Source organism: Ceratotherium simum, chromosome 14 (genome assembly GCF_057802395.1).
Source record: "Ceratotherium simum simum isolate JZ-2026a chromosome 14, ASM5780239v1, whole genome shotgun sequence".
NCBI classification, from domain to species: domain Eukaryota; kingdom Metazoa; phylum Chordata; class Mammalia; order Perissodactyla; family Rhinocerotidae; genus Ceratotherium; species Ceratotherium simum.
This window is the reverse complement of record NC_141913.1, coordinates 17,660,058-17,684,794: the sequence shown is the minus strand read 5'-3', so window position 1 is coordinate 17,684,794 and position 24,737 is coordinate 17,660,058. Positions and strand designations below refer to the sequence as shown.

Sequence of the window (24,737 nt, the reverse complement as noted above, 5' to 3'; positions counted from 1 at the left end):
GCCGGAGAAGCGGTGCATAGGTGCATGCCCAGGATCCGAACCAGGGCTGCCAGCAGCGGAGCGCACGCACTTAACCGCTAAGCCACGGGGCCGGCCCTTCTTTGGTAAACTTTAAAAAATGGTTCTCATTACTATATCTCCAGAAGTGTAGAAATTCCCTTAAAAGATTAGATTTATTGTTCTTTTAAATTTTAATGTAATTCCCAGAATTGATACTGATTGAGACTACTAGTGATCAAATCAATCCACTCCACTGGAGTAACAGTGTATGAAGTAAGTGTGAGAAAGAATAAGGAATTTAGTATATTTAATAGACTAAATGATTGGAGTGATTCTAGTATTTTCATGATAGGACCCATAATGATGGAAACGGAGAAAACCTGAAGAAATCTGTTGGAATACTGGCTTACCTGCTTTAAGGTTGCTATGAAGCGAGTTATATATTCTACGGTGACTGGGTCCTCAACTGTAAGCTTATGACTCTGGCACTCCACACGGGCTCTGTTTATTACTACTCTAGCGTCAGCAGTCAGTCCTGTAAAAGCAGTCGATACTTTACAAAAAAGAATGACTCTTTTCCTTGTCAAAAAGGTTTTAGTCACCATAAAATCTTTCTTATAATGTCCTTTGTTTTTCTCGATATATATCCATTATAAAGAACTTGTAAAATAGAGTTATCACTTGTCCGACATTCTGATTTATTTCCTTCAAGACTTAATTTGATGTATTCTTATTTACTTTTTAAAGAAAATGGCTTTAAAGAATAATGATTAAACACTAATGTTAAGTAAACTATTTCCCAAAGATCAAAATGATTTAATTCACCATAGTTGGGCTGGTTATTAGGTTTTATTAAATTTTTTTTTTTTTTATTGTGAGGAAGATCAGCCCTGAGCTAACATCCATGCCAGTTTTCCTCTTTTCATGCTGAGGAAGACTGGCCCTGGACTAACATCCATGCCCATCTTCCTCCACTTTATAAGGGACGCTCCACAGCATGGCCTGACAAGCGGTGCATTGGTGTGTGCTCAGGATCCGAACCCGGGCCACCAGCAGCGGAGCTCGTGCACTTAACCACTACGCCACTGGGCCAGCCCCAATTAAAATTTTTTTAAAAATTTATGTACTCATATTTTTTAAAACTTTTTTTGGAAGATATCAATGGCAGACTGTTCAAAGGTTGATGTCTATCCTGATCCTGAGACCAATATACTTCTTACCTAAACCATGAAGTAAGCTGGATTTCTTCTTATAAAAACAATGAGTAATTACTTCATTATCAAACACCTATCTATTGAATTCAAACTGCATTCAATATAATTGTGACATATTTCTCAGATTTTTGTCTAAGATTAAGAGTTCGAAAATCAAGAAAGTTAAAACAGAAAAAGAAAACACTTCTTTGCTTTTGCCATACCAAAACATCATGTAATTAATTTTCAACACTTCTGTAAGGAAACAGAATGTGTTTCTATTTAAAAAAAATAAACCAATCAAAAGCTTAAACAGATGCAATGGCTACAATCATTTTTATTAAAGACTTCTTTGGCATTTGACCTTTCCCAGGTCATTTTGTTTCTTTCCCCACTCTTTTTTTTTTTTTTTTTTTAAGATTTTATTTATTTTATTTTTCCCCCCAAAGCCCCAGTGGATAGTTGTATGTCGTAGCTGCACATCCTTCTAGTTGCTGTATGCGGGACTCGGCCTCAGGATGAACGGAGAAGTGGTGCCTCGATGCGCACCCGGGATCCGAACCTGGGCCACCAGCATCGCAGCGCGCGCACTTAACCACCAAGCCACAGGGCCGGCCCTCCCCACTCTTTTAATACACTGCCCCCAAAATTCATTCACAAAATCTCTGAAACAGCCATTTCTCACATAACCATCAATCTTTTGCAGTCACAAACTCTTGTTCCCCTTCTGAAACTTTTCAAGTCATGTTTCTAGAAACCTGGAAGAATGTCAGTCCCTGAAGATAGTTAATAGTAGTCAACAATGAAGAAGCTGTTAGAATATGCCGCTGTTAAGAATCACCCTAACACTCCTGGGTAGGGTGCAAATTATAATCAGATAGTTAAAGGAAGAGAAACTGATTCTCTTCTCTTTACAAATGTTATCGGAGAGAAAGAAATGGGAAGAGGTTGACTTAGCCTATCCTGTGGATTAAAAGCTGCACTCAATTAGAAAATATGATCAGAAAGGAGATTTCTAAGTATTTATATTTATAATGTAAATATGATCCAAAACTATAGAAACATCAAGGTATCATACTTAGAAAGTAGTAATATAATTGACTCAAGGAAAAAAAATTAGTGGTAAATTTGCCAAACCATGAATAACATAGTTATGTGTATGTGTCTGTTTTTAACATAAGAAGTAGCAATTATACTAATACTAAATGGCTAGGAAAAAGAGAATAAATTCTATTTAAAGATAGCATTGAAAATTGCAATTTCATTTTGATTATAAATAAGCTATTTATAGAAGAAATGAGTCCTCAGTCTAGTGCTTTTAAATTTATAACACAACTTTACCTTGAAGATAGTATCCCATTATAAAATTTGTACTATTAAATGGAATTCCACATGCTACATGAAATAATTCTTCAAATTCTTTGATTTTTTTTCTTAACAGTTCTTTTCTAAACATTAAAACACAATACAACAACATTGACAAAAGAATGTGATTTTTTTCAAAATGGAACTGTATTTTTTTCTTATACATGCTTGTTGTAAAATATTCCAACGGGGGAATGAAAGCTACCATATAATTCCACAATTCATAAATAGAACTATATTACACATATTCTTCTGTAACCTATTTTTAATATATATTTTGGATACTTTCCCATGTTAATACATACAGATCTCACATCTCCTTTTTTAACTGCCACTAAATAGTAATAAGAATGATAATATGGTAGTAGTAGTAACAGTAGTGGTAATAGTAATAGTAATATTTGTTAAACACTCACATTGCCAGATATTGTTCTACATAATTCTCATCTATTAACTACTTAATTCTTGTAACAAATCAATAAGGTAGATTCTGTCATTAACCTCATGTTACAGATGATTAAACTGAGGCAAGGAGCAGGTAAGTACCTTGCTCACAGTCACAGGTGTAGTAGACAATGGAGCCTGGCTTAGAACCCAGTTGGTATGATTCCAGAGCCTATACTTTTAAGCAACTGCATGGATATACCATGATTCATTATACCAATTCCCCCATAACAGACATTTAGGATTTTCCAATTACAAAACCAATTAACATGTGAGGGAGATTATTAGTAAATGCTTATTTTACTCTGCTAAAAAGTTATATACATATTAAAATTGTTTTTATATTAAAGTTAGAAAGGCATGTGTACCATAAGTTAAAGCATTCCATATCATGTACATTAAGATGATTCCTTTTTAAAAAAACTTTTATTGTCGTAAAATATACATAACATAAAATTTACCATTTTAACCATTTTTAAGTGTACAGTTCAGTGAAATTAAGTACATTTACACTGTTCGGCAATCATCACCATCCATCTCTAGTACTTTTTTATCTTCTCAAACTGAAACTGTAAACCAATTAAACAATAACTTCCCATTCCCCCTCCCCCAGCCCCTGGCAACCACCATTCTACTTTCTGTCTCTATGAATTTGACTACTCTAGGTATCTCATATAAGTGGACTCATACAGTAATTGTCCTATTGTGACTGCTTATTTCACTTAGCATGATGTCTTCAAACTTCATCCATGTTCTAGCATGTGTCAGAATTTCTTTCCTTTTTAAGGCTGAATTATATTCTATTATATGTATACACCACATTTTGTTTCTCTGTTCATCCATTGACAGACACTTGGGTTGTTTCCACCTTTTGGCTATTGTGAATAATGCTGCTATGGATGGAGGTACAAATATCTGTTTGAGCCCCAGCTTTCAATTCTTCTGGGTGTATACCCAGAAGTGGAATTGCTGGATCATTTGGTAATTTTATGTTTAATTTTTGTGTGTGTGTGAGGAAGACTGCCCCCGAGGTAAGATCTGTGCCAATCTTCCTCTAGTTTATAGATGGGATGCCACCACAGCACAGCTTGACGAGTGGTTTGTAGGTCCATACCTAGGGTCCAAACCCATGAACCCTGGGCTGTGGAAGCAGAGCGCATGAACTTAACCACTACTTCACTTGGCTGGCCCCCTATGTTTAATTTTTTTGAGAAACTACCATATTTTTTTCAATAGTAACTGTACCATTTTACATTCTCACCAACAGTGCCTAAGGGTTCAAATTTCTCCACATTCTTGCCAACACTTGCTATTTTCTGTTTGTTTGTTTGACAATAGCCATCCTAATGGGTGTGAAGTGATATTTCATTGTGGTTTTGATTTGCATTTCCCTAATGATTAGTGATGTTGAACATTTTGTCATGTGCTTATTGGCCATTTGTATATCTTCTTTGGAGAAATATCTATTTAAGTTCTTATCTCATTTTTGAATTGGGTTGTTTGCTTTTTTGTTGTGTTCTAAGTGTTCTTTATATATTTTGGCTATTAATCCCTTATCAGATGTATGATTTTGCAAATATTGTCTCCCATTCCATGGATTGCCTTTTCACTCTGTTGACTCTATCCTTGGATGCATTACAGTTGTGAATTTTGAGGTAGTCCAGTTTACTTCTGAATTACTGAAGTTGGTTTGCTAGTATTTTGTTGAGGAATTTTATATCAATATTTATAAGGGATATTGGTCTGTAGTTTTCTTACACTGTCTTTGTTGGGTTTTGGTATCAGGGTAATCGTGGCCTCACAGAATGAGTTTGGAAGTGTTCTTCCCTCTTCAATTTTTTAAAAGAGTTTGAGGATTGGTGTTAATTCTTCTTTAAATGTTTGGCAGAATTCACCAGGGAAAACATCTGGTGCTGGATTTTTCTTTATTGGCAGGTTTTTGGTTACTGATTCACTCTTTACTTATTATACATTTGTTGAGATTTTCTATTTCTTCTTGAGTAACTTTAGGTAATTTGTATGTTTTAAGGAACTTGTCCATTTTTTCTTGGTTATCTCACTTGTTGGCATGTAATTGTCCATAATGCTCTCTTGTAATCCTTTTTATTTCTGTAAAATTGTTAGGAATGTCCCCTTCTTCCTTTCTGATTTTAGTTGAGTCGTCTTATATTCTTAGTCCGTCTAGATAAAGGTTTGTCAATTTTGTTGATCTTTTCAAAGAACCAACTCTTGGGTTCACTGATTTTTCTCTATTGTTTTTCTATTCTCTATATTATATTCTATACTTTATCTCTGCTCTAATTTTTATTATTTCCTTCCTTCTGACAGCTTTTGGTTTAATTTGTTCTTCTTTTTCTAGTTTTTTTTGTGTGTGTGTGAGGAAGATTAGCCCTGAGCTAACATCCATTGCCAATCCTTCTCTTTTTGCTGAGAAAGACTGGCCCTGGCCTAACATCCGTGCCCATCTTCCTCTACTTTATATGACAAGCGGTGCATTGGTCTGTGCCTGGGAGCGGAACCTGTGAACCCCGGGCCACAGAAGTAGAGCACGCAAACTTAACTGCTACGCCACCGGGCTGGCCCCTTTTTGTAGTTTTTAAGATGTAAAGTTAGGTTGTTGAATTGAAATCTTTCTTCTTTTTAAATATAAGTGTTTACTTGGGGGCCGGCCCAGTGGCGCAAGCAGTTAAGTGCGCGCGCTCCACTGAGGCAGCCCAGGGTTCACTGGTTTGGATCCCGGGCGCACACCAACGCACTGCTCGGCAAGCCATGCTGTGGCAGCGTGCCATATAAAGTGGAGGAAGATGGGCATGAATGTTAGCCCAGGGCCAGTCTTCCTCCACAAAGAAAGAAGAGTATTGGCAGAGGTTAGCAACAGGGCTGATCTTCCTCACAATAAATAAATAAATAAATAAATAAATAAAGTGTTTACAGTTATAAATTTTCCTCTTAGCACTGCTTTTGCTGCATCCCATAAGTTTTGTATGTTGTGTTTCCATTTTCATTTGTCTCAAGATATTTTCTATTTCTCTTGTGATTTCTTCTTTGACTCATGGGTTTTTAGGAGTATTATTTAATTTCCACATATTTGTGGATTTTTCAGTTTTCCTTCTGCTGTTGATTTCTAGTTTTATTTCATTCTGATCAGAAAAGATACTTTGAATAATTTTAGTCTTTTAAAATTTATTAAGACTTGTTTTGTGGCAAGATGATTCCTTTTCTAAGACAGTAAGAAAGGCTATTTTTTGCTCAATAAGGTTTTTAAACTTCAATATAAAATTCTGTTTTTGAGAAAACACAATTAGAAAATGAGCAAAGAAAAAAAGACAAGAAACATGTTTTGTTTGCTATACAGAGACAAATAAACACATGAAAATATGTTCAACATCATCAGCCATAAGGCAATGCAAATTAAACCCATAATGAGCTATCACTGCACACCTATACAACTGTTTAAAATAAAAAATAGTAACAATGCCAAATGTTACTTAGGATGCAGAGAAAATGAATCATTCATACATTGCTAATGGGAATGTAAAACAGTACAGCCACTCTGAAAAACAATTTGGCAGTTTTTTATAAAACTAAGCATACATTACCATATGACCCAGCAATTGTACTCTTGAGCATTTATCCCAGAAAAATAAAAACATATGTTCACACAAAAACCTGTAAATAAATGTTCATACCAGCTTTATTTGTAATAGGCAAAATCTGGAATTAATCCAAATGTCCTTCAATGGGTGAGTTATAAAAAAGTATGGTATATCCCATACCGTGGAATACTATTCAGCAATAAAAAGCACAGACTATTGATATATCCAACAACTTGGCTGAACTGCAAGGGAATTACACTGAACAAGAAAAGCCAATATGAAAAAGTTATATACCATATGATTCTACTCATATAACATTCTCAAAATGACAAATTATAGAAATGGAGAATAGATTAGTGGTTGCCACAGGTTAGAGACAAGAAGGAGGAATAGCATGAGGTAGCCTTGTGGTGATGGAAGAGTTGTGTATCTTGACTGTAAAGACAGTTACATGAATCTACACGTGGTAAGTCTAATAAAACTACACACTTACACATGCAAATAAGTGCATGTAAAACTGGTGAGATCTGAATAAGCTCTGTGGCTTGTACCTATGTCAGTTTACTGGTTTTTGAAGATGTTACCATTGGGGGAAACTGGGTAAAGGGGACTTCCTTGTGTTTTTTTGGAACTTCTTGAGTATCTATAATTATTTCAAAGTAAAAAGTTTAAAAAGAAACAGCTAACTGAAGTTATAACTAAGGTAATATAATATATATCTTTTAACATTTATGTTTTATTAAAGATCATTATCAGAAATCCTGGTTTACAGAGTTGTGATTTTCCAGAAAAGATAAGAAATACTGTATTTAATAAGAAATGGAGTATAACTCCACACGTATAAATATAGCACAACAGCTGTAGTGGGACCAACTGTGTTACCCTACTACACTAAGGTACTCTGTATCATTACTGTAGGTCCATAAGTACCTGCAAAAGCCATGCAGACATGGTCATCAAGGGCACAAATTTTCCTCACAGTTCTTTCATCTTGAAGCTTGGCAACAGACTTTTTCTCGACCCCAAGCACAACTATATTAGCACCTCGAATTCCAACCTGTCAAGTCATTAAAAAAACATAATTAACTGTCAGTTTTAACATTAAAATCAAATTATTCTAACACATGACTTATAAGAAAAGGCTTTTCCTTAAACATTCAAAAAATGAGAAAAGTAGCCTTCTAGAAAACAGATGCATAGGTACAGGCTTACTGGAAGTCCATTCCCCAAACTCAAAGCAAAGAAGACAAATAGATGGAAACTGGAAGAATATACCACCAATGCTGAAACTACATGAGTGTCCTGATCTCAGACAATACACTGAAAGAAGTGCTATCTAAATATAGAACAATTTTAACCAAAATGAAAGAAGATGCTGGGAATCCATGGGATTCCTTATTAGAACAGGCAGTACCAGTACTGGTGGTAGTAGAAGTAGTATAGAAAGTTAAGTAGATACAATTCTGAAAGCTTTCCCATGTATCTCACAATTTGGATGGATAAGGATTGGTGGCCATAAGCAGCCAAGAGAAAGACCAGATGCCCTCACCTTAGAACACTGATAAACCAAAGCCTCAATTCAAACACGAATACAAGAAGAATCACTATTGCTCCTCCCTCTATCTCTTCCCTTGGGAAGGAAGTGGGAAAAAGTCTAAAGAATAATGTACAAGGGTAGTCATTCTCAAACAGGGACTTCTGGGGAAACGTGGCCATATTCTCAGGGGTTCAAGAGTAATCTATGAGAATTTTAATTCTGTATTACAATGGTAATCTACATATTTTGATATAGATATTTGTTTATGATTGCCTTGTGGCCAAGTGTGATGATATCAGTACTGTTTTATACAATGTAACTACGCAAAAATGTGTGCTCTGAGTTAGTATTATTGAAGTAAAAATACACAACATGTTAAATATAGAACTAGACCTGAGATTACATCTTTCAATTAAATAAAACAATTTATCAAGGCTTTTACTCTTGTTGATCCCTCCTTTCATTCAAGTCTGTCAGTTTATCTGATAGGCCTTCCTTAACCATCCTATCTAAAATCAGCAACCCTCCTTCCATATCCCATCCTCATTTTTTGGGGGGAAGATTAGCCCTGAGCTAACATCTGTTGCCAATCCTCCTCTCTTCTGCTAAGGAAGATTGGCCCTGGGCTAACATCCGTGCCCATCTTCCTCTACTTTATATGGGATTCCACTACAGCATGGCTTTGATAAATGGTGCATAGGTCCACACCCGGGATCTGAACCGGTGAACCCTAGGGCACCAAAGTGGAGCGCGTAAATTTAACTGCTACACCACCAGACCGGTCCCCTACCCTCATTTAATAGACACATGTTGAACTTTATATCCTATAGGGAATATGCATTCTTATCAAGCCATGGGACATTATAACAATTTAACATATATTAGGATTCAAAGAAAATCTTAATATTTTCCCCAAATTGAAATAAATCAAATTAATTGATTGCAAGACAACACAATAATTTTTATAACTCTCACCTAAATTATTTTTGACTTAATAAAGAAATTAAAACTGCCAACACACTATCTAGAAAATATTTACAATGAAAATCCTAATGTCAATGTCTTTTGGATGTGGACAAAATTATGCTCAGAAGAAAATTCATAATCTCACTTTATAAATTCAAAAAATTAAGAAGTTCAAAAAGGAAAAAAATATTTACGCTAAGCTTAAGGGGAGAAATAAGGAAAAAGCAGAAATTAATGATTAGGGAGAAAACAACTAAATTGATAAATAATACCAAAAGATAGTTTTTTTAAGAAATAATTAAAAGATATGTCATTTAATCTAGCCAAGGAGAAAGAATAAAATATATATATGAGTGTAAAAAAGTAGGAATCTAAAAATTATAACCCTAAGTTAATAAATTTGAAAACCTCACTGAAAAGAATGAAGACCAGAAAAACAAAAAACTGCTTGTACTGACTCAAGAGAAGATAGAAAACTCAGTCTCACTAACAAACATGGGATAATTTCAGAAAAGAACTATCCCTCAAAAACAGGTGTCAGGCCTAGAAGGTTCATGGATGAATTCTTTCTAATCTTCTGTTATGGGTAATTCCTATGCTATTTAAATTATTCTGTGGTACAGATCAAAATGGAAATGTTCCTAACTCTATTTAGGAAAGCTATGTAACAATGTTAAAATCTGGCAAATATAACACTTTCTAAATAAAGAAAAGTACCAATGATTTTCACTTAGGAAAGCTGATGCCAAAAGTTCAAAACAAGATATCCACAAATAGAATCTAGAGTACAGAAAAATAATAATACACCATAAACAAATATGGTTCATTTCAGGAATTTTAGGAACATCAACAAAAGTAAATCTTTTAGAGCCAGCCCTGATGCCTAGTAGTTCAAGTTCAGTGTTCACCGCTTTGGCGGCCCGGGTTTGTTTCCTTGTTCTGGAACCACACCACCCGTCTGTCAGTTGACATGCTGTGGCGGCAGCTCACACAGAATTAGAACGACTTATGACTAGATATACAACCACACATTGGGGCTTTGGGGAGGGAAAAAAAAAGAGGAAGATTGGCAACAGATTTTAACTCAGGGTGAATCTTTCCCTGCAAAAAAATAAATAAATAAATCTTTTAATATAAATGTTACAGTGGATAGTGGAGATCTGTTATTTTTGCCCTTCAGGTAACAACAGCACTTCAATTGTTCTTGGAGAAATAATGAGTCTTTAGTGGGGCTGTAACATGACCTAGCCTAGCCAAACAGTAATTCCACAAAGTTTTACTGGAAATGTTTGGAAGACAGGATAATTCTTTCTGCTGTACCTAGAGTTGGGAGCCTGGAGCCTGGGGCTGTTTAGGAGCTACCACTTAGGGAGGTCTTGTCTGAGAGTGAAAGTAATATGGAGAGGAAGCAAGAGATGGAGAGGGGCGATGAGGCAGAAAGAGAGACAAGAGACACACACCAGTTCTGCTGACATCATTTAAGACCCTAGAAGCCATACAGTTAAGCATAGAAGCAAGGTTTATCCCTGCTCCTTTTAGGTCCTTGATTCAATAGATACACTTTTTTGTTAAAATTAGGTTGATTTGGATTTCTGATACTTACAACTGAAATAGTCCTAACTAAAACAATTAAATAGTAAAAATAAAAAGTAAATGATAAAAGCTACAAAGACATTTGATAAAAATTAACATCCACACCTAATTTAAAAGCAACACTAGAAAAGCAGGAAGAAGACTATTTGTGTAGACTATTTTATAACTTGTTAAAAGTATCACAAACCAGCAGCCAGGATTATTTCAGAAAATGAATTACCATCCACTTAACTGTTCAAGCCAAAAACCTGGTTGTCATACTTTATTGCTCGCTCTCCCACACCATCTATTTCTAAGCAATTACCAAGTTTCTGTCCATTTTACCTGCAAAAGCCATCCATTTTTTCCTAGCACCACTCTAATACAAGCAACCATCATTTCTTGCCTGGACTGTGTACTACTGCATAGCCTAATAAGTTTTCCAGTTTCTACTCTTGCTCCCCACCTCTCCACATCCCCTTTTCCCCTACCCCACTCCCATCTAGTCTCCACAAAGCAGCCAGGGTGAGCATTTAAAAACATGAATAGGATCAGATTACTCTCCAGTTGAATATCCTTCCACAGCATTCCACTGCACTTAGAAAATATTTTCAAACTTCTTAGTCTTACCTTTAAAGCTGGGCATGATCTGGCCCCTGCCTACTTCTCTAATAGTATGTCATTGTTGTTTACTAAGCACCAACCACACTATCTTCTTTGAATACTTTCTCAAACACAATTCTGCTTCCCTCCTCTAAGCATTCACACATGATACTCTCTCTACCTGGAATGCTTCTCCTCTTATTTAGGTCTCAAATTTCACCTCAAGGAGTCCTGTTCTGTTATTCATTCTCTAAACATTCATTCTCTAAACATTCTCTGTTCTATTCTTGCGATCAACACATGTACAATTACTTATGTATTAATTATAGTTATCTCTCCCAATAGTAAATTCTATGAGGGCATGGAAACAATCAAACAAATCTAGAAAGTGGGACACTCTACCCAACGGTCCTTTCAAGAAGTCCAAGGCATGCAAAAAAAAAAAAAACTTGAGTTTAGATTCAAACTCAAACAAAACAATAAAAAGATATTTTGTGAGCAATAAAGAAAATTAGAATGTAGACTGTTACAAAATATTAAAGAGTTTTTTAAAAATTTCATTGGGAGTGATAATGGTTTTAACAAACATCCTTATTTTTTAGAGATGCTTACAGTAGTCCCCCCTTATCCACAGGGGATACATTCCAAGAGCCCCAGTGGATGCCTGAAACTGCAGATAGTAGCAAACTCTATATATACTATGTTTTTTCCCATATATACATACCTATGATAAAGTTTAATTTATAAATTAGGCACAGTAAGAGATTAACAACAATAATAATAAAAAAGAACAATTATAACGATATACTATAATAAAAGTTACCATAGCTGTTAGCAACCTCAGCATGATTTTCTTTCCTTCCTAATTAAGTTGAGAACTTTTACCTTTTCACTTCAAGGAAGCATTTTATGGCTTCTCTTTGGCATATCTGAATTGCCAGCATCACTGCTCTTCACCTTTGGGGCCAATATTAAGTAAAATAAAGGTTACTGGAACAAAGCACTGTGACACCGCAACAGTCAATCTGATAACTGAGACGCTACTAAATGACTGATAGGCGGTCAGCATATACAGTGTGGATCACTAGACAAAGGGATGATTCATGTGCTGGGCAGGACTGGGTAGGACGGAGCAGGACGGCACAGGACAGCACAAGATTTCCTCATGCTACTCAGGACAGCTAGCAACTTAAAACGTATGCATTGTTTATTTCTGGAATTTTCCATTTAATATTTTCAGACCGAAGTTGATTGCAGGTAACTGAAACTGCGGAAAGTGAAACCACGGATAAGGGGACTACTGTACTGAAATATTCACAGGTGAAATATGATATCTGGGATTTATTTTAAAATACTCCATTGAAAAATGAATTTCAACCTAACCCTCACACCATATACAAAAATTAACTCAAAATGGATCACAGACAAATATAAAATGTAAAACTATAAACGTTTTGGGAAAAAACAGGAGAAAAGTTTTGGAATCTAGGCAGAGTTCTTAGACTTGGCACCAAAAAGCATGACCATAAGAGGAAAAATTGTTAAAATAGACCTCATCAAAATTACAACTTTTGCTCTGTGAAAGTCCATGTGAAGAGGATGAAAAGACAAACTACAAACTGAGAGAAAATATTTGCAAACCACATATCTGACAAAGGACTAGAATCTAGAATATATGAACAACTATCAAAACTCAACAGCAAAAAAACCAATCCAATTAGAAAATGGATAAACTACATCCGAGACATTTCACTGAAGACGACAGACAGATGGCACATAAGCACATGAAAACATGTTCAACATCATTAGCCATTAACAGCTAATTTAATTAAAACCACAATGAGATATCGCTACTCACTTATCAGAATGGCTAAAATGAAAAACAGTAACACCAAATGCTGGCAAGGACGTGTAGAAACTGGATCACTGATCACATCATTGGTGGGAATGTAAAATGGCACAGCCACTCTGGGAAACAATTTGGCAGTTTCTTTTAAAACTAAACATGCAATTACCATACAACTCAGTAACTGCACACTTTGGAGATTTATACTAGAGAAATAAAAACTAATATTTACACAAAAACCTGCTACAAATATTCAAAACATCTCTATTCATCATAGCTCCAAACTGGAAACAACCTAAATGTTCAACAGGTAAATAGTTAAACACTATGGTACATCCATACCATGGAATACTACTCAACAATAAAATGTTGATACATGCAACAACTTGGATGAATCTCAAGGGAAAAAAGCAAATCCCAAAAGTATGATACCATTTATATAATATTTTGAAATGACAAAATTTTAGAAATGGAGGACAGATGAGTACTGCTGGGGATGAGGGCTATGGATAGGAAAGTGTCTGAGGGAGGGTAAGGAGATGGGTGTGGTTATATAACAGAACATGAGGGATCCTTGTGGAGTTAGAACTGTTCAGTATCTTGACTGTGAATACTCAAATGTACACAGGCAATAAAATTTGATAGAACTTAATATATATGAGTACAAGTAAAACTGGAGAAATTAAATAAATTAGGTGGTTTGTATCAACATCAATATCCTGGTTGTGATACTACACTATAGCTTTGCAAAATGTTACCACTGGCAGAAAATGGGCAAAGTATACAAGGAATCCCTATGTATTATTTCTTACTGCATGTGAATCTACAATTATCTCAATAAAAATTTCAATTAAAATTACTCCATTGGAAAGAGGGAAAAGTTGTGGAAAGATAAAACAGACTGGTAAAATGATAACTGTTGGAGCTGGGTAACAGGCAAATGGAGATTTATTATACTATTCCCTTTATATCTTTGTGTGTTTAAAATATTTCATAATAAAAAGTTAAAAATAAATCAAAGAAACCTAAAAACAAATAAACCTCAACTTTCTCTACTGTGCTTTTCTCACTAACAATTTAAATATATGCTAAAGTCTCTCTTAAACAAAATCTTCAAGATCATTTCACTTCAATCTTCTTTCTCTCAACTCCTTCAAAGCCAAATATTGTCATCATCCCTCAGCTCACAAGAACATGGTTTCTACCCCCACTCCTCCCACAGTTTAGCCAAGGTAAACTATACACAGGTCATTAAAGTCCCACACGGTTGTAGGCTTATCCTCTACATAGTCTACTAGTCTATAAACCATATTTCGTCTTCTCAAGTGAAGAAGAATACTCAAGAATACTCATTTACTCGACCTTCAACATAGGTTTTAGGCAGGGGAGAGAAAGGATACACTTCAAAATTACTATCTCCACCCCAGATCAATCTCCTGAGTTCCAAACATGTGTATTCAGCTGCCTCTCAGTCTCTGTGGATCAGGAATCGGACACAATTTAGCCAAGTCCTTAGGCTCAGGGTTTCTCACAAGGCTGCAATCAAGTTGTCCCCTAGGGCTGCATTCATCTAAAGGCTTATGGGGGAGAATCCATTTCCGGGCTCACTCACATGGTTGTTAGCAAGATTCAGTTCCTCATGGATTCTTGGACTAAGGACCCCAGTGCCATACTTGGTTCTGAACAGAAGCTTCCCTCAGTTCTCTGCCACACAAGGCAACTCACAACATGGCAGCTGGGTTCCACCAGAGTCAGCAGGCAAGAGAGTGAGTGAGGATGAACAAGATGGAAGACACCATCTCTTTGTAACCTAATCTCTGAAGTGACATCCCATCACTTTTGCCACCCATTCCTTAGAAGCGAATCACTAGGTTCAGCCCACACCCTAGGGGAGAGGATTACACAAGGGCACAAACACCAGAAGGTAGGGATCATTGGAGGCCATTTTAGAGGCTGCCTACTATAGTTCCTATAAGCACCTCAATCTCAGCAAGTCCAAATCGCAGTTATCTTCCCCTCAAACTTAGTATTTCCTATTGCCTAAGAAAATGGCAGTGCCATTTACTAAGAGCTAAATCCAGAAACGGAGGCACCATCTTTGACTTCTCCTACTTCAGTATCTCCTTCTCTCCATCCCCTGCCCTCCTACTTCAGTATCTCCTTCTCTCCATCCCCTGCCCCCCAATACCATCCAAATAATCATCAAATTGTACCAACTATATTGCTAAAGTTTCTCTGGAATCTGCCTTATTTCAATTTCTGCCCCAACCCTAGCAAAAACTATCATCTTTCATTGGACTACTTCCATAGACTCCCATGTGGTCTCCTCACTTCCAGTCTTGACTTCATTGAATCCACTAACCACACTGCAGTCTGAGGAAAAAAAAAACGAAGAGGAAAAAAAAAAGGAAAATCCAAATGTCGCACTCCTCTACTTAAAACTTGTATTAGTAGGCGCCATTTCTCAGTAAGCAAACCAGGACAGCACAGAGCTGGACTTGGGATAAAAGGATCTAGGGACTATAATATATATTTTTTTTAAACCTTTTTTTTTTTACATTATTTATTTATTTATTTATTTCCCCCAAAGCCCCAGTAGATAGTTGTATGTCATAGCTGCACATCCTTCTAGTTGCTGTACGTGGGATGCGGCCTCAGCATGGCCGGAGAAGCAGTGCGTCGGTGCGTGCCCGGGATCTGAACCCTGGCTGCCAGCATCGGAGCGCGAGCACTTAACTGCTAAGCCATGGGGCCGGCCTGGACCATAATATTTAATCTTAATGCTGAGAGGCTTTCTCTGTACAAAATAAGACGGCCATGGGCAACCTTGGACTTACATCCCAACAGTTCTTCCAGAGAAAAAAAGCTGCCACTATCTCTAGTTAGAAAAGCCCTAAGGATGGACTTATATTGGCTAGATTTGAGTCACATGTTCATCACTGTGGCCAGGAGGATAGAAACTACAAATAATTCTACCCAGGTCATGTGAGTACCTCTGTGGTTGGACAAATGCAGTCTGTTACTAGAAGGACAGAAGAGCAAAAATCTGGAGAATGACAACTGCCACATCAAAACTCTTCAAGACCTTTTATTCCCTTAAAGGCAATCGTGATCAGTCCCCTGCTTCTAGCTTCATCTCTTCCCATTTTTCCATTGCTTCAGCTATCCTTGAATGCCTTCCAGTTGATAGAACATAGTTGTTTTTTGCTGCTTGGTCTTCCCACATATTATTTCCTTTGTCTAAAATACTCTTCCCTCTTTCCCCTTCCACTTTTTCACTTGGCTACCCTTTGTCTTTCAGGTATCTACCTAAATGTTACTTCCTCAGGGGGACCTCCCTAAGACCTAGAGTTCCCATAACGTCCCATACTCTCTCCATTATAATACTCAGTTAGGCCTTGTTAGGACTATTTACTTAATCATCTGATGTTCCTGCTATATAGTAAGCTCTCTGAGGACAGGGACTGAGTCTGCCTTGTTCATTGTGAAACCCTAGGGCCCAACAGCACATTTGGCATTTGTAAGTGTTCAACAAAAATGACTTAAGATAATAAATAAATGTGCTGGAAGAACCATAGACAAAATTGAAGGAAAAAGAGAAAACAAAGGGATAGTAAATATTAATAGCTACCATTTATTAAGTACTTGCTGTGAACCAGACATTGTGCAAGATGCTTAACAAGTATTGTTACCTGATTCAACTCGTACATCAACCCTATGAAGCAGGCGCTATTTTGATGCTTATTTTATTATTAAAGAAACAGAAGCTTAGAAAACTTAATTGTCTCACATGATACATATCTGGCTTCAGCATTCATGATAATGATAGATAATTAATATACAAATATTTATTGAGTAAATTGCATAGTACAGTGCAAAGAGCAGAGGCTTTGGAACTAGAAAAACTTAAGTGTGAATATAGGCTCATCACTTTCTATCTGGGTACCTTCAGCAAGCTGCTGAATCATAGTTTCCACATATATAAAATGGGGATTAAATACTGTCCTTAATGTTAGATAATGTACACAAAATACTTGGTAAAAAATTAGTATTAAATGTTAGTTTACTTCCTTCCTAGCCCCTCTACGGAATATTGTGTACCAGAAATACAAAAGGAATTACACCATCTAGATTCTCAAAGATCTTACTATCCAGTTGGTGTGAGAAGACTATTAAATATAACTGAAATTAAAGAGAATATGAGACCAAACACTAAATACTATATACAGCTCTGTGGTACAGATTATAAATTCAGAAGAAGATGCATGATAACTGGAGTGGATAAGAGAAGGCTTCACGAAGGAAGAGAAATGTGAAGAGATTCTTAGAGGTAAGTTAAGATGGAGAGTGACAGAAAGGCGATTTCTCCTCTCCCCACCTACAAGCGCAGAAGCATATATTAGTAAAATCATGAAGCTGTCCCCTTAATTAAAGAGGGTGGATGTGGATTATGGAAGACTTTGATGGCCAGATTGTGGAGCTGAGATTTGATAAAGTGGGAAGTATGGAGCTAATAACAGTTTGGGGTCAGGGAAAGGACAGAATGAGGATTGATAATAAATCTTATCTTTTTCATGAGAATATTATGGATTCATTTTTTTTTCCTAAGAAGAAAAGTATTGCCTCTCCAAAATGTTATTCAAACATATTTTTAATTTATATAAAAGGAAACTAAAGCAAAAAGAAAACAGGCCTTTTGCCTCTCTTCATGCTGTAAAATAATCATCAAGAAAGAAGCAGTACCCAAGGCCTCTAATTGCGGCCCATAAAACTTTTTGTTTTACTAAATAATATCGCATCTACATACTGGTCAAAACCGGTCAACCTTGGCTTATTTATAACTCATCATATCAACTGTTGTTTATGGACAGAATATTTGATGACATATTTTAATAAACAAGTGCCATTATAAACTTGACCCCATGTATAAGGTCAAGCACTCTCAAGGAAACACAGTGAAGAACTCCATACAAAGATGCAAATTATAATTTCATAATCCTAAGACAAAACTGTCTCATCCTTCCAATGTATCTTTAAAAATGCCCACTATAGGTATTTTTATATCCTTACCCTTTTACAGCTCATTACAAAGGAACTATCAATCAGTTCTATAGCATTCTTAAAACATTTTAAATGAGCCAATGTGGTTTCTTATTACACCCCAGTCTTCTCCCATTACTCCCTTTATTTCAGGCTCTAAAACTGGGGCATTATTGTCGAACCATATGCTTCATGCCATGCTGGGGATTATATAACTTTTTGTTTTTATCAAAATGGTACCCTTTTGGTTTAAGCTACATCAGGCTTTTTCTAAATTTACAATTCTAAAAAAATTACTTATAAAACAGAAGCAAAACTAGTGGGCCCAATTAAATAGAAAAATACTTTAAAAATGATAAGATTCTTTCTAGTGTTATTTTTTTTTTTACCACTTTACGTTTGATAGATTTATAATAAAAGTGAATTATATCCTTCCATAACTAAGTTGGTATGGAAAGTGAGAGAAAAAACAGACACTGCTAGACTCAGAAATGCACTGTGTTTTCTCATAGCTAGTGCCTCAATTTCCAAAATACACAACAAACATGCTCATGAAATTTGAGAGATGAAAAAAAGTCAGATCCTTCTGAATTCACAGTCTAGGACTTGGAAGATCTGGGGTAATAGATCTTTGGTCACCAGGGCACTTTTGTCCTTTTTACTTCTTATAAATCACTAAGATTATTAAATATAATTAAAACTTGACAGGAGTATTACTGCTACCCTGAGTATTTAAAAGTTTTTCAGAAATGTGGGTATGTAAATTTAAAGTAGAGTATAATCTCTCAAGGAATTCCAGTATTATTTTAAAAACAAACCAAAAAAAGTGGCAAAAGACTGGAGATTCTTAGGGTTTAGAGCCTCTAAAAGGCCGCCAAATATTCGTGTGCAAATTTTAGGACAATTATTTTTAACAGGTGAAAGCGTTTAAGTGGATTAGCGTTTTTAACCGTTTCCTCCACAGCGATTTAATTTTACATTGATTTAGTTCATATTTCAGAGGCAGTCATGGTCAATTTTTAATTTTATTGTAATTATTATTAAAAAACAGCTCCCCACATGAAGGAACTGTTACTTTTCTACGCGTTTGTGAATTCCTGAGGAAGTGGGCTGTGTGCATTCAGGTCAACTGTTACAGGCTAAAAGAAATCTATTCTTTCCTTATTGTCAAACACAGCATTAGTATCTCTTCTAGAGTCAAGGTTACAACACACACACCCACACACACTAGATCTGCATCTGTCGCTATCGATAAGCAAAGGCAGTTGCACAACAGAACCCTATGAAATCCACCAATTTTTATTCCGCCACTTCCAGCCCAAATGTCAGAAACAGCATCTCCTGCAATAAATGTAACGAAGCGATTTTCACAAGTGGGAGACTCTCGTTTCCTGTCCCCCTACACAGAGCCCCCTACACTGAGCTGCCCCACTGGGCTGGGGTGGCGGGGTAAGGAAGGCCTGACACCGAGCAGGGGGCGGTGGTCAAGAAGTGGCTCGCTCACCGCCGTGGATCCTTTCTTCACCGCTTCCTGGGCATATTCCACTTGAAAAAGGTGTCCGTCTGGGGAGAACACAGTGATTGCCCGGTCATACCGAGACGCCATGGCGCAAGGCTACGGCAATTCCCGCTGTGTGTCCAACGCTGCCGCAGCGGATGCCGTCTGAGGCGTCCCTTCTGCCACCACGTGCTCCCCGGAAGTGCTCCTCCTGGCACCACATGCTCCCCGGAAGTGTTTGCGCACGTTCCTCGAGATGCCGCCCGGAAGTGCTAGCGCACGCGTCTCCAGACGCTGCCCAGCTCGGAAGTCCTTGCGTCGCCCGCCCGCCTGTGCCAGGCTGTGCATATGAGTTCTTCTGCTACCTTTAGTGCCTGGCGCATGTGTGCTAATTTTCCCACCACGGTGTTGCCGCAGGGGTCGGGTCAGATCACTCCAGTTATAAAAATTATATTAAAGATTAGGGCTTAACAGTGAGCACTAAAACGGTCAGATATTTTTGTTTTCACAAACCTGTTAGAGAACCAGTGGTAAGTGAAATTTCCATCTCTTCCTTTTGGATTCAATATGTGAATTCTCTCTCTCTCTCTCATGTCATTTTAACTCATGAAAAGAATGTATAATTTTGAAAATAGTGTTATTTCTTCCAGTTTCTGCCTTGTGACCAAAAGAGAGCAAATGAGCAAATAGTCCATTAAATAGAGCAAAGTCCATCAAGCTAATGCTAATGGGAGGGATTAAGATAAAACTATTTTAATCAAAGAAATTTTTTAAAAGCCCAAAGTATGCAGCTTAAAAGAAATCTGGAGGTGCGGGCCAGGTAGTGTAGTGGTTAAGTTTCCCGCTCTGCTTGGGTGGCAGGGGTTCATGGGTTCACCCATGGTTCAGATCCCCCGCAGACCTATACCTGCTCATCAAGCCATCCTGTGGCAGTGTCCCACATACAAAGTAGACGCATACTGGCACAGGTGTTAGCTCAGGGACCATCTTCCTCAAGCAAAAAGAGGAAGATTGGCAACAGATGTTAGCTCAGGCCAATCTTCCTCAGCAAAAGAAAGAAAGAAAGAAATCTGCAAATTTAACTATAGTAGAAAGTTTATATAACCTGGTACAACATTAATACCTGTGAAACAACTCTTGTCTCTTTGTCCTCATCAGTAAAGTGGGACTATTTAAAAATCGGTAGGGGGCCGGCCCCGTGGCTTGGTAGTTAAGTGCGTGCGCTCTGATGCTGGTGGCCCGGGTTCGGATCCCGGGTGCGCACCGAGGCACTACTTCTCCGTCCATCCTGAGGCCGAGTCCCACATACAGCAACTAGAAGGATGTGCAGCTATGACATACAACTATCTACTGGGGCTTTGGGGGGGATAATAAATAAAATAAAATCTTAAAAAAAAAAAAATCTGTAGGAAAGTGTTGTTCTGAGGTTTAAATGTGTTTATAGGCATAAATAACTTAAAATGGTGCCTAGGGGGTAGCACTACCCAGCTAAGTTTAAACTATTACTATCTTCCATGTATTTTTTAATATATGTTGTTTTCCATTGAGGAGGATCTTGAGCCTGATGAAAAAACCTTAACTAAAAAAAGAAAAAAGAATAATTACCCACAAATAGGAAAACTCAATACCCTCAATTCCAAATACTTAATTCCAAATTTTAGTTGACTGCTAAAAGCAATTTGTGTTTAGCTGTCATCTTTTTTCTTTAATATTAGAAACTCTTGAAAAGTTTGGTTCTATTGAGAAAAACAGTAATTCCTAACCCAAACAACTCTCTCTAACTTTCCAAGTTTCTGAAATTTTACAATGTTATGATAAACCAACATTTGCAAGAAGCTGTTATTTAAGAAGTGTTTTATTGTTCTTGTTAAATAATCATCATTTTTTCCTTTCTCTTTTGAAATAATTATACATCACAGGAAATTTCAAAAATAGTGCAGAGAGGTCCCCTGTACCCTTCACCCAGTTTCCCTCAATGGTAATGTCTTACATAGCTATAGTACAGTAGCAAAACTAGGAAAATGACATTGGTACAATCCACAGAGCTTGTTCAGATTTTACCAGTTTTACATGTACTCATTTGGGTACATGTGTCTAGTTCTGTGCAAGTTATCATGTATAGATTAGTATACCCACTCCTACAATCAAGATACAGAACTGTTCCATGACCACAAAGATCCCTGGTGCTGCTCACTTATAGTCATACCCATCTCTCCTCCCCTCCCAACCCCCAGAGACCACTAACCTGTTCTCCATCTCTATAATTTTGTCATTTAAAAATGTTTATATAAATGGAAGCATTCAGTATGTAACTTTTTATTTTAAAATAATTATAGATTCACAGGAAGTTACAATGATAGTACAGTGGTCCCCATATCCTTCACAGAGTTTACCCGATGTGTTACATCTTATATAACTATAGTACAGTGTCAGAACCAGGAAATTGACAGTGGTAGAAAATATGTGTATAGCTTTGATTGAAAAGCACTTTAAAAGTGTTATGATGTATTATAGCATATACTTCAGAAATATGATAGCATTAAAATGTTGACAAGGATTAATTAACACATTCAAGATTCACTATAACTTAACAGTGTGGCTTTGGGTAGGTATATTTCACTTCACTAAACCCCAGTTTCCTGACCTGTAAAATGAGAATAATAATAACTACTTCACAAGGTTATTGTGAAGGGCAAATGAAATAAAGTATTAGTGCACATAGGGCAGTGTTTGACACAGATAAGCACTTGAAAAGTGGTAACTGTTGTTATCAATCATTGAGTTAACTAAAAAGTTGATTAGTCTGTAAGAGAAATTAAGAAGAGTAAAAATGTAGCATGAACCCATTTATATATTTTTAAATGTATATATGTACAAATATATGTTTCTAAATCTGTAGAGAAAGTAGAGTGAAAGGACATACACCAAGTTGACAAAAGTGATTCTCTTTGCAGGAGGCCAGAGATTGGAAAGAGAATAGGGAGACATGGTAAGGAGAGAAAAGTTACTGTTTTAAACTTTACATCTATATTATTTAATTTTTTTTATATTATTTAAAAATTTTTACAGCAAGCATAGTTTGTCTTTATACTTAATAAAAACAACATCAAGAAACAGTTTAATGCCTAGGGGCTCCCAGCAATGACAGTCTTGATGGTTGAGCCAAATCTCCTATTGAGAACAACTAGAAATACTGGATAAAATATTTAAAAATATATCTATATATGCTGACTCCAAATAGCCAACAGGGAAGAGGATTTGTGGTGCCGTGATACAGAAGAGGAGGAAAACTTGTAGGGGTAAGCCTAGCATTTTCCCTTTGAGGTATTTGCCTATTTCCAATGCCTAGATGAGAAGTGAAGCAGACCACTGATAGAGAAAAATTGGAGTTCAAAGCCTATCAAGGTACATGGGTCACAGTAGACATCTAGGCTTTTGTTTGGGACCCAGTGGGCCACAACCCAGAAGTAAGAGTGAACCAAAAATAGACCTGTTCTCACAGGGACTAACGCCAAGTATTGAATCACCTCAATCCATGATTGGAATAAAGCAGTGTTTCTCAAACTGTGGTCCACAGATCTTTGGAGGTACCCAAAAACATTTCAATGGATTCACATGTCAAAACTATAGTGATAATATTAAAACAGTATTTGCCCTTTCACTGTATAGATATTTACATTGACAGTGCCAAAGAAATGGGTACAACTGCTGGAGCCTGAGCATGAATCAAGGCAGTAGCACCAAACTGTACTAGTACACATTGTGTTCCTTACCACTAAGCACCCATGAAAACAAATGCCAGTTTCATTTTAGAATGTCATTGAATAAGCAGTAAATTATTAGTTTTATTAAATCTTGACTCTTGAGTACTTATCTTTTTAATATTCAGAATGACAAAATGGAAAGTACACATAAGGTACTTTGGCTGCCTTCAAAGTAAGATAGCTTGAGAAAAAGCACTTTTGTAAATCTTTGAGTTGCTGGCTGAACCAGCCCCTTTCTCATGGAACATGATTTATACTTGAAAGAATGACTGACACACTGTGGTTATTCAGAGTTAGATATTTGGGCAGACATTTCTTGAAAATGAACAAAATGAGCCTGTCACTTCAAGAAAAACAACAGACAGTATGTGTTTCCAAAGATAAAATTCGAGCTTTTAAGGAAAAATTAGAATTTTGGAAGACTTGTATCCTTACCATGATCTTGAAAGCTCCATAATTAAAGATTTTACTGATGAGATTGGTGGTGATATTAAAATGTGATTTTTTGGAAGATATGCATAACTCAGTGAACCAGCATTTTCCAGTGACTAAAGCATGATACACAATCATGCATAAATAAAAGAGATTCAAATTGCTACATAGACAATGGATTTTAATGTAGCAGTACTAAATGTTCATTGATATGATTTTCAACTAACGTTAAGAAACTACCACCGTTTGAGTATTGGTCTAGTAACAGAGAATATCCAATGATTGAAATCACTAAATGATTGATCTGAAGTGATCTAAAAAGGCTATAAAAATACTCCTCCATTTTCCAATACAAATCTTGTAAGGTTTTTCCCCCCAGTATTTCAACCAAAATAACATATTGTAGCAGTTTGAATGTAGAAGCAGATATGGAAATCCAGCTGTATTCTATTAAGTGAGACATTAAAGAGATTTACAATCTCATTCTTACTAATTTTTTTAAATTTTGGAAAATGTAGGTTTTTAAATAGAAATATATGAAATGTGTCAGTATGTAATGAGTTTATTTTTAAAATGCATTAAGTAAAGTGTTTTACTCTTAATTTCTAATATGATAAATATTGATAGATACAACGCACATAAACAAAAGCTCTTTGAGGTCTTCAGTAATTTTTAGGAGGGTAAAGTGTTCCTAAGGCCAAAAATTTGGAAGCACTGGGATAAAGCATTGCTGGTGCCCCTAGATGATTAGTTGCCTTCCAGAAGCAAAAATAAATTCTCTGTAGAGGAGGATAATATCATGCAGAACCAAATAATTGTTGCAGTTTCTCATATGTAATATCCTGTGCTCAATCAAAAATAACCACGCACACAAAAGAAAT

At 36.4% G+C, this 24,737-nt stretch overlaps 1 protein-coding gene across 1 annotated transcript in view; it reads right to left on the bottom strand.

Moving 5' to 3' along the window:
- PSMA8 (proteasome 20S subunit alpha 8) overlaps positions 1 to 19,834 on the bottom strand; it is a 38,511-nt gene extending 18,677 nt beyond the window's left edge. The window contains exons 1-3 of the mRNA XM_004420983.3: positions 19,667 to 19,834; positions 7,529 to 7,655; positions 411 to 535 (exon numbers count right to left, since the gene is read on the bottom strand). Of these exons, the coding sequence (XP_004421040.1) occupies positions 411 to 535; positions 7,529 to 7,655; positions 19,667 to 19,768 (354 nt within the window). The 5' untranslated portion in view covers positions 19,769 to 19,834. The remainder of the gene's footprint in view (positions 1 to 410; positions 536 to 7,528; positions 7,656 to 19,666) is intronic.
- Positions 19,835 to 24,737: the final 4,903 nt, after the last annotated feature.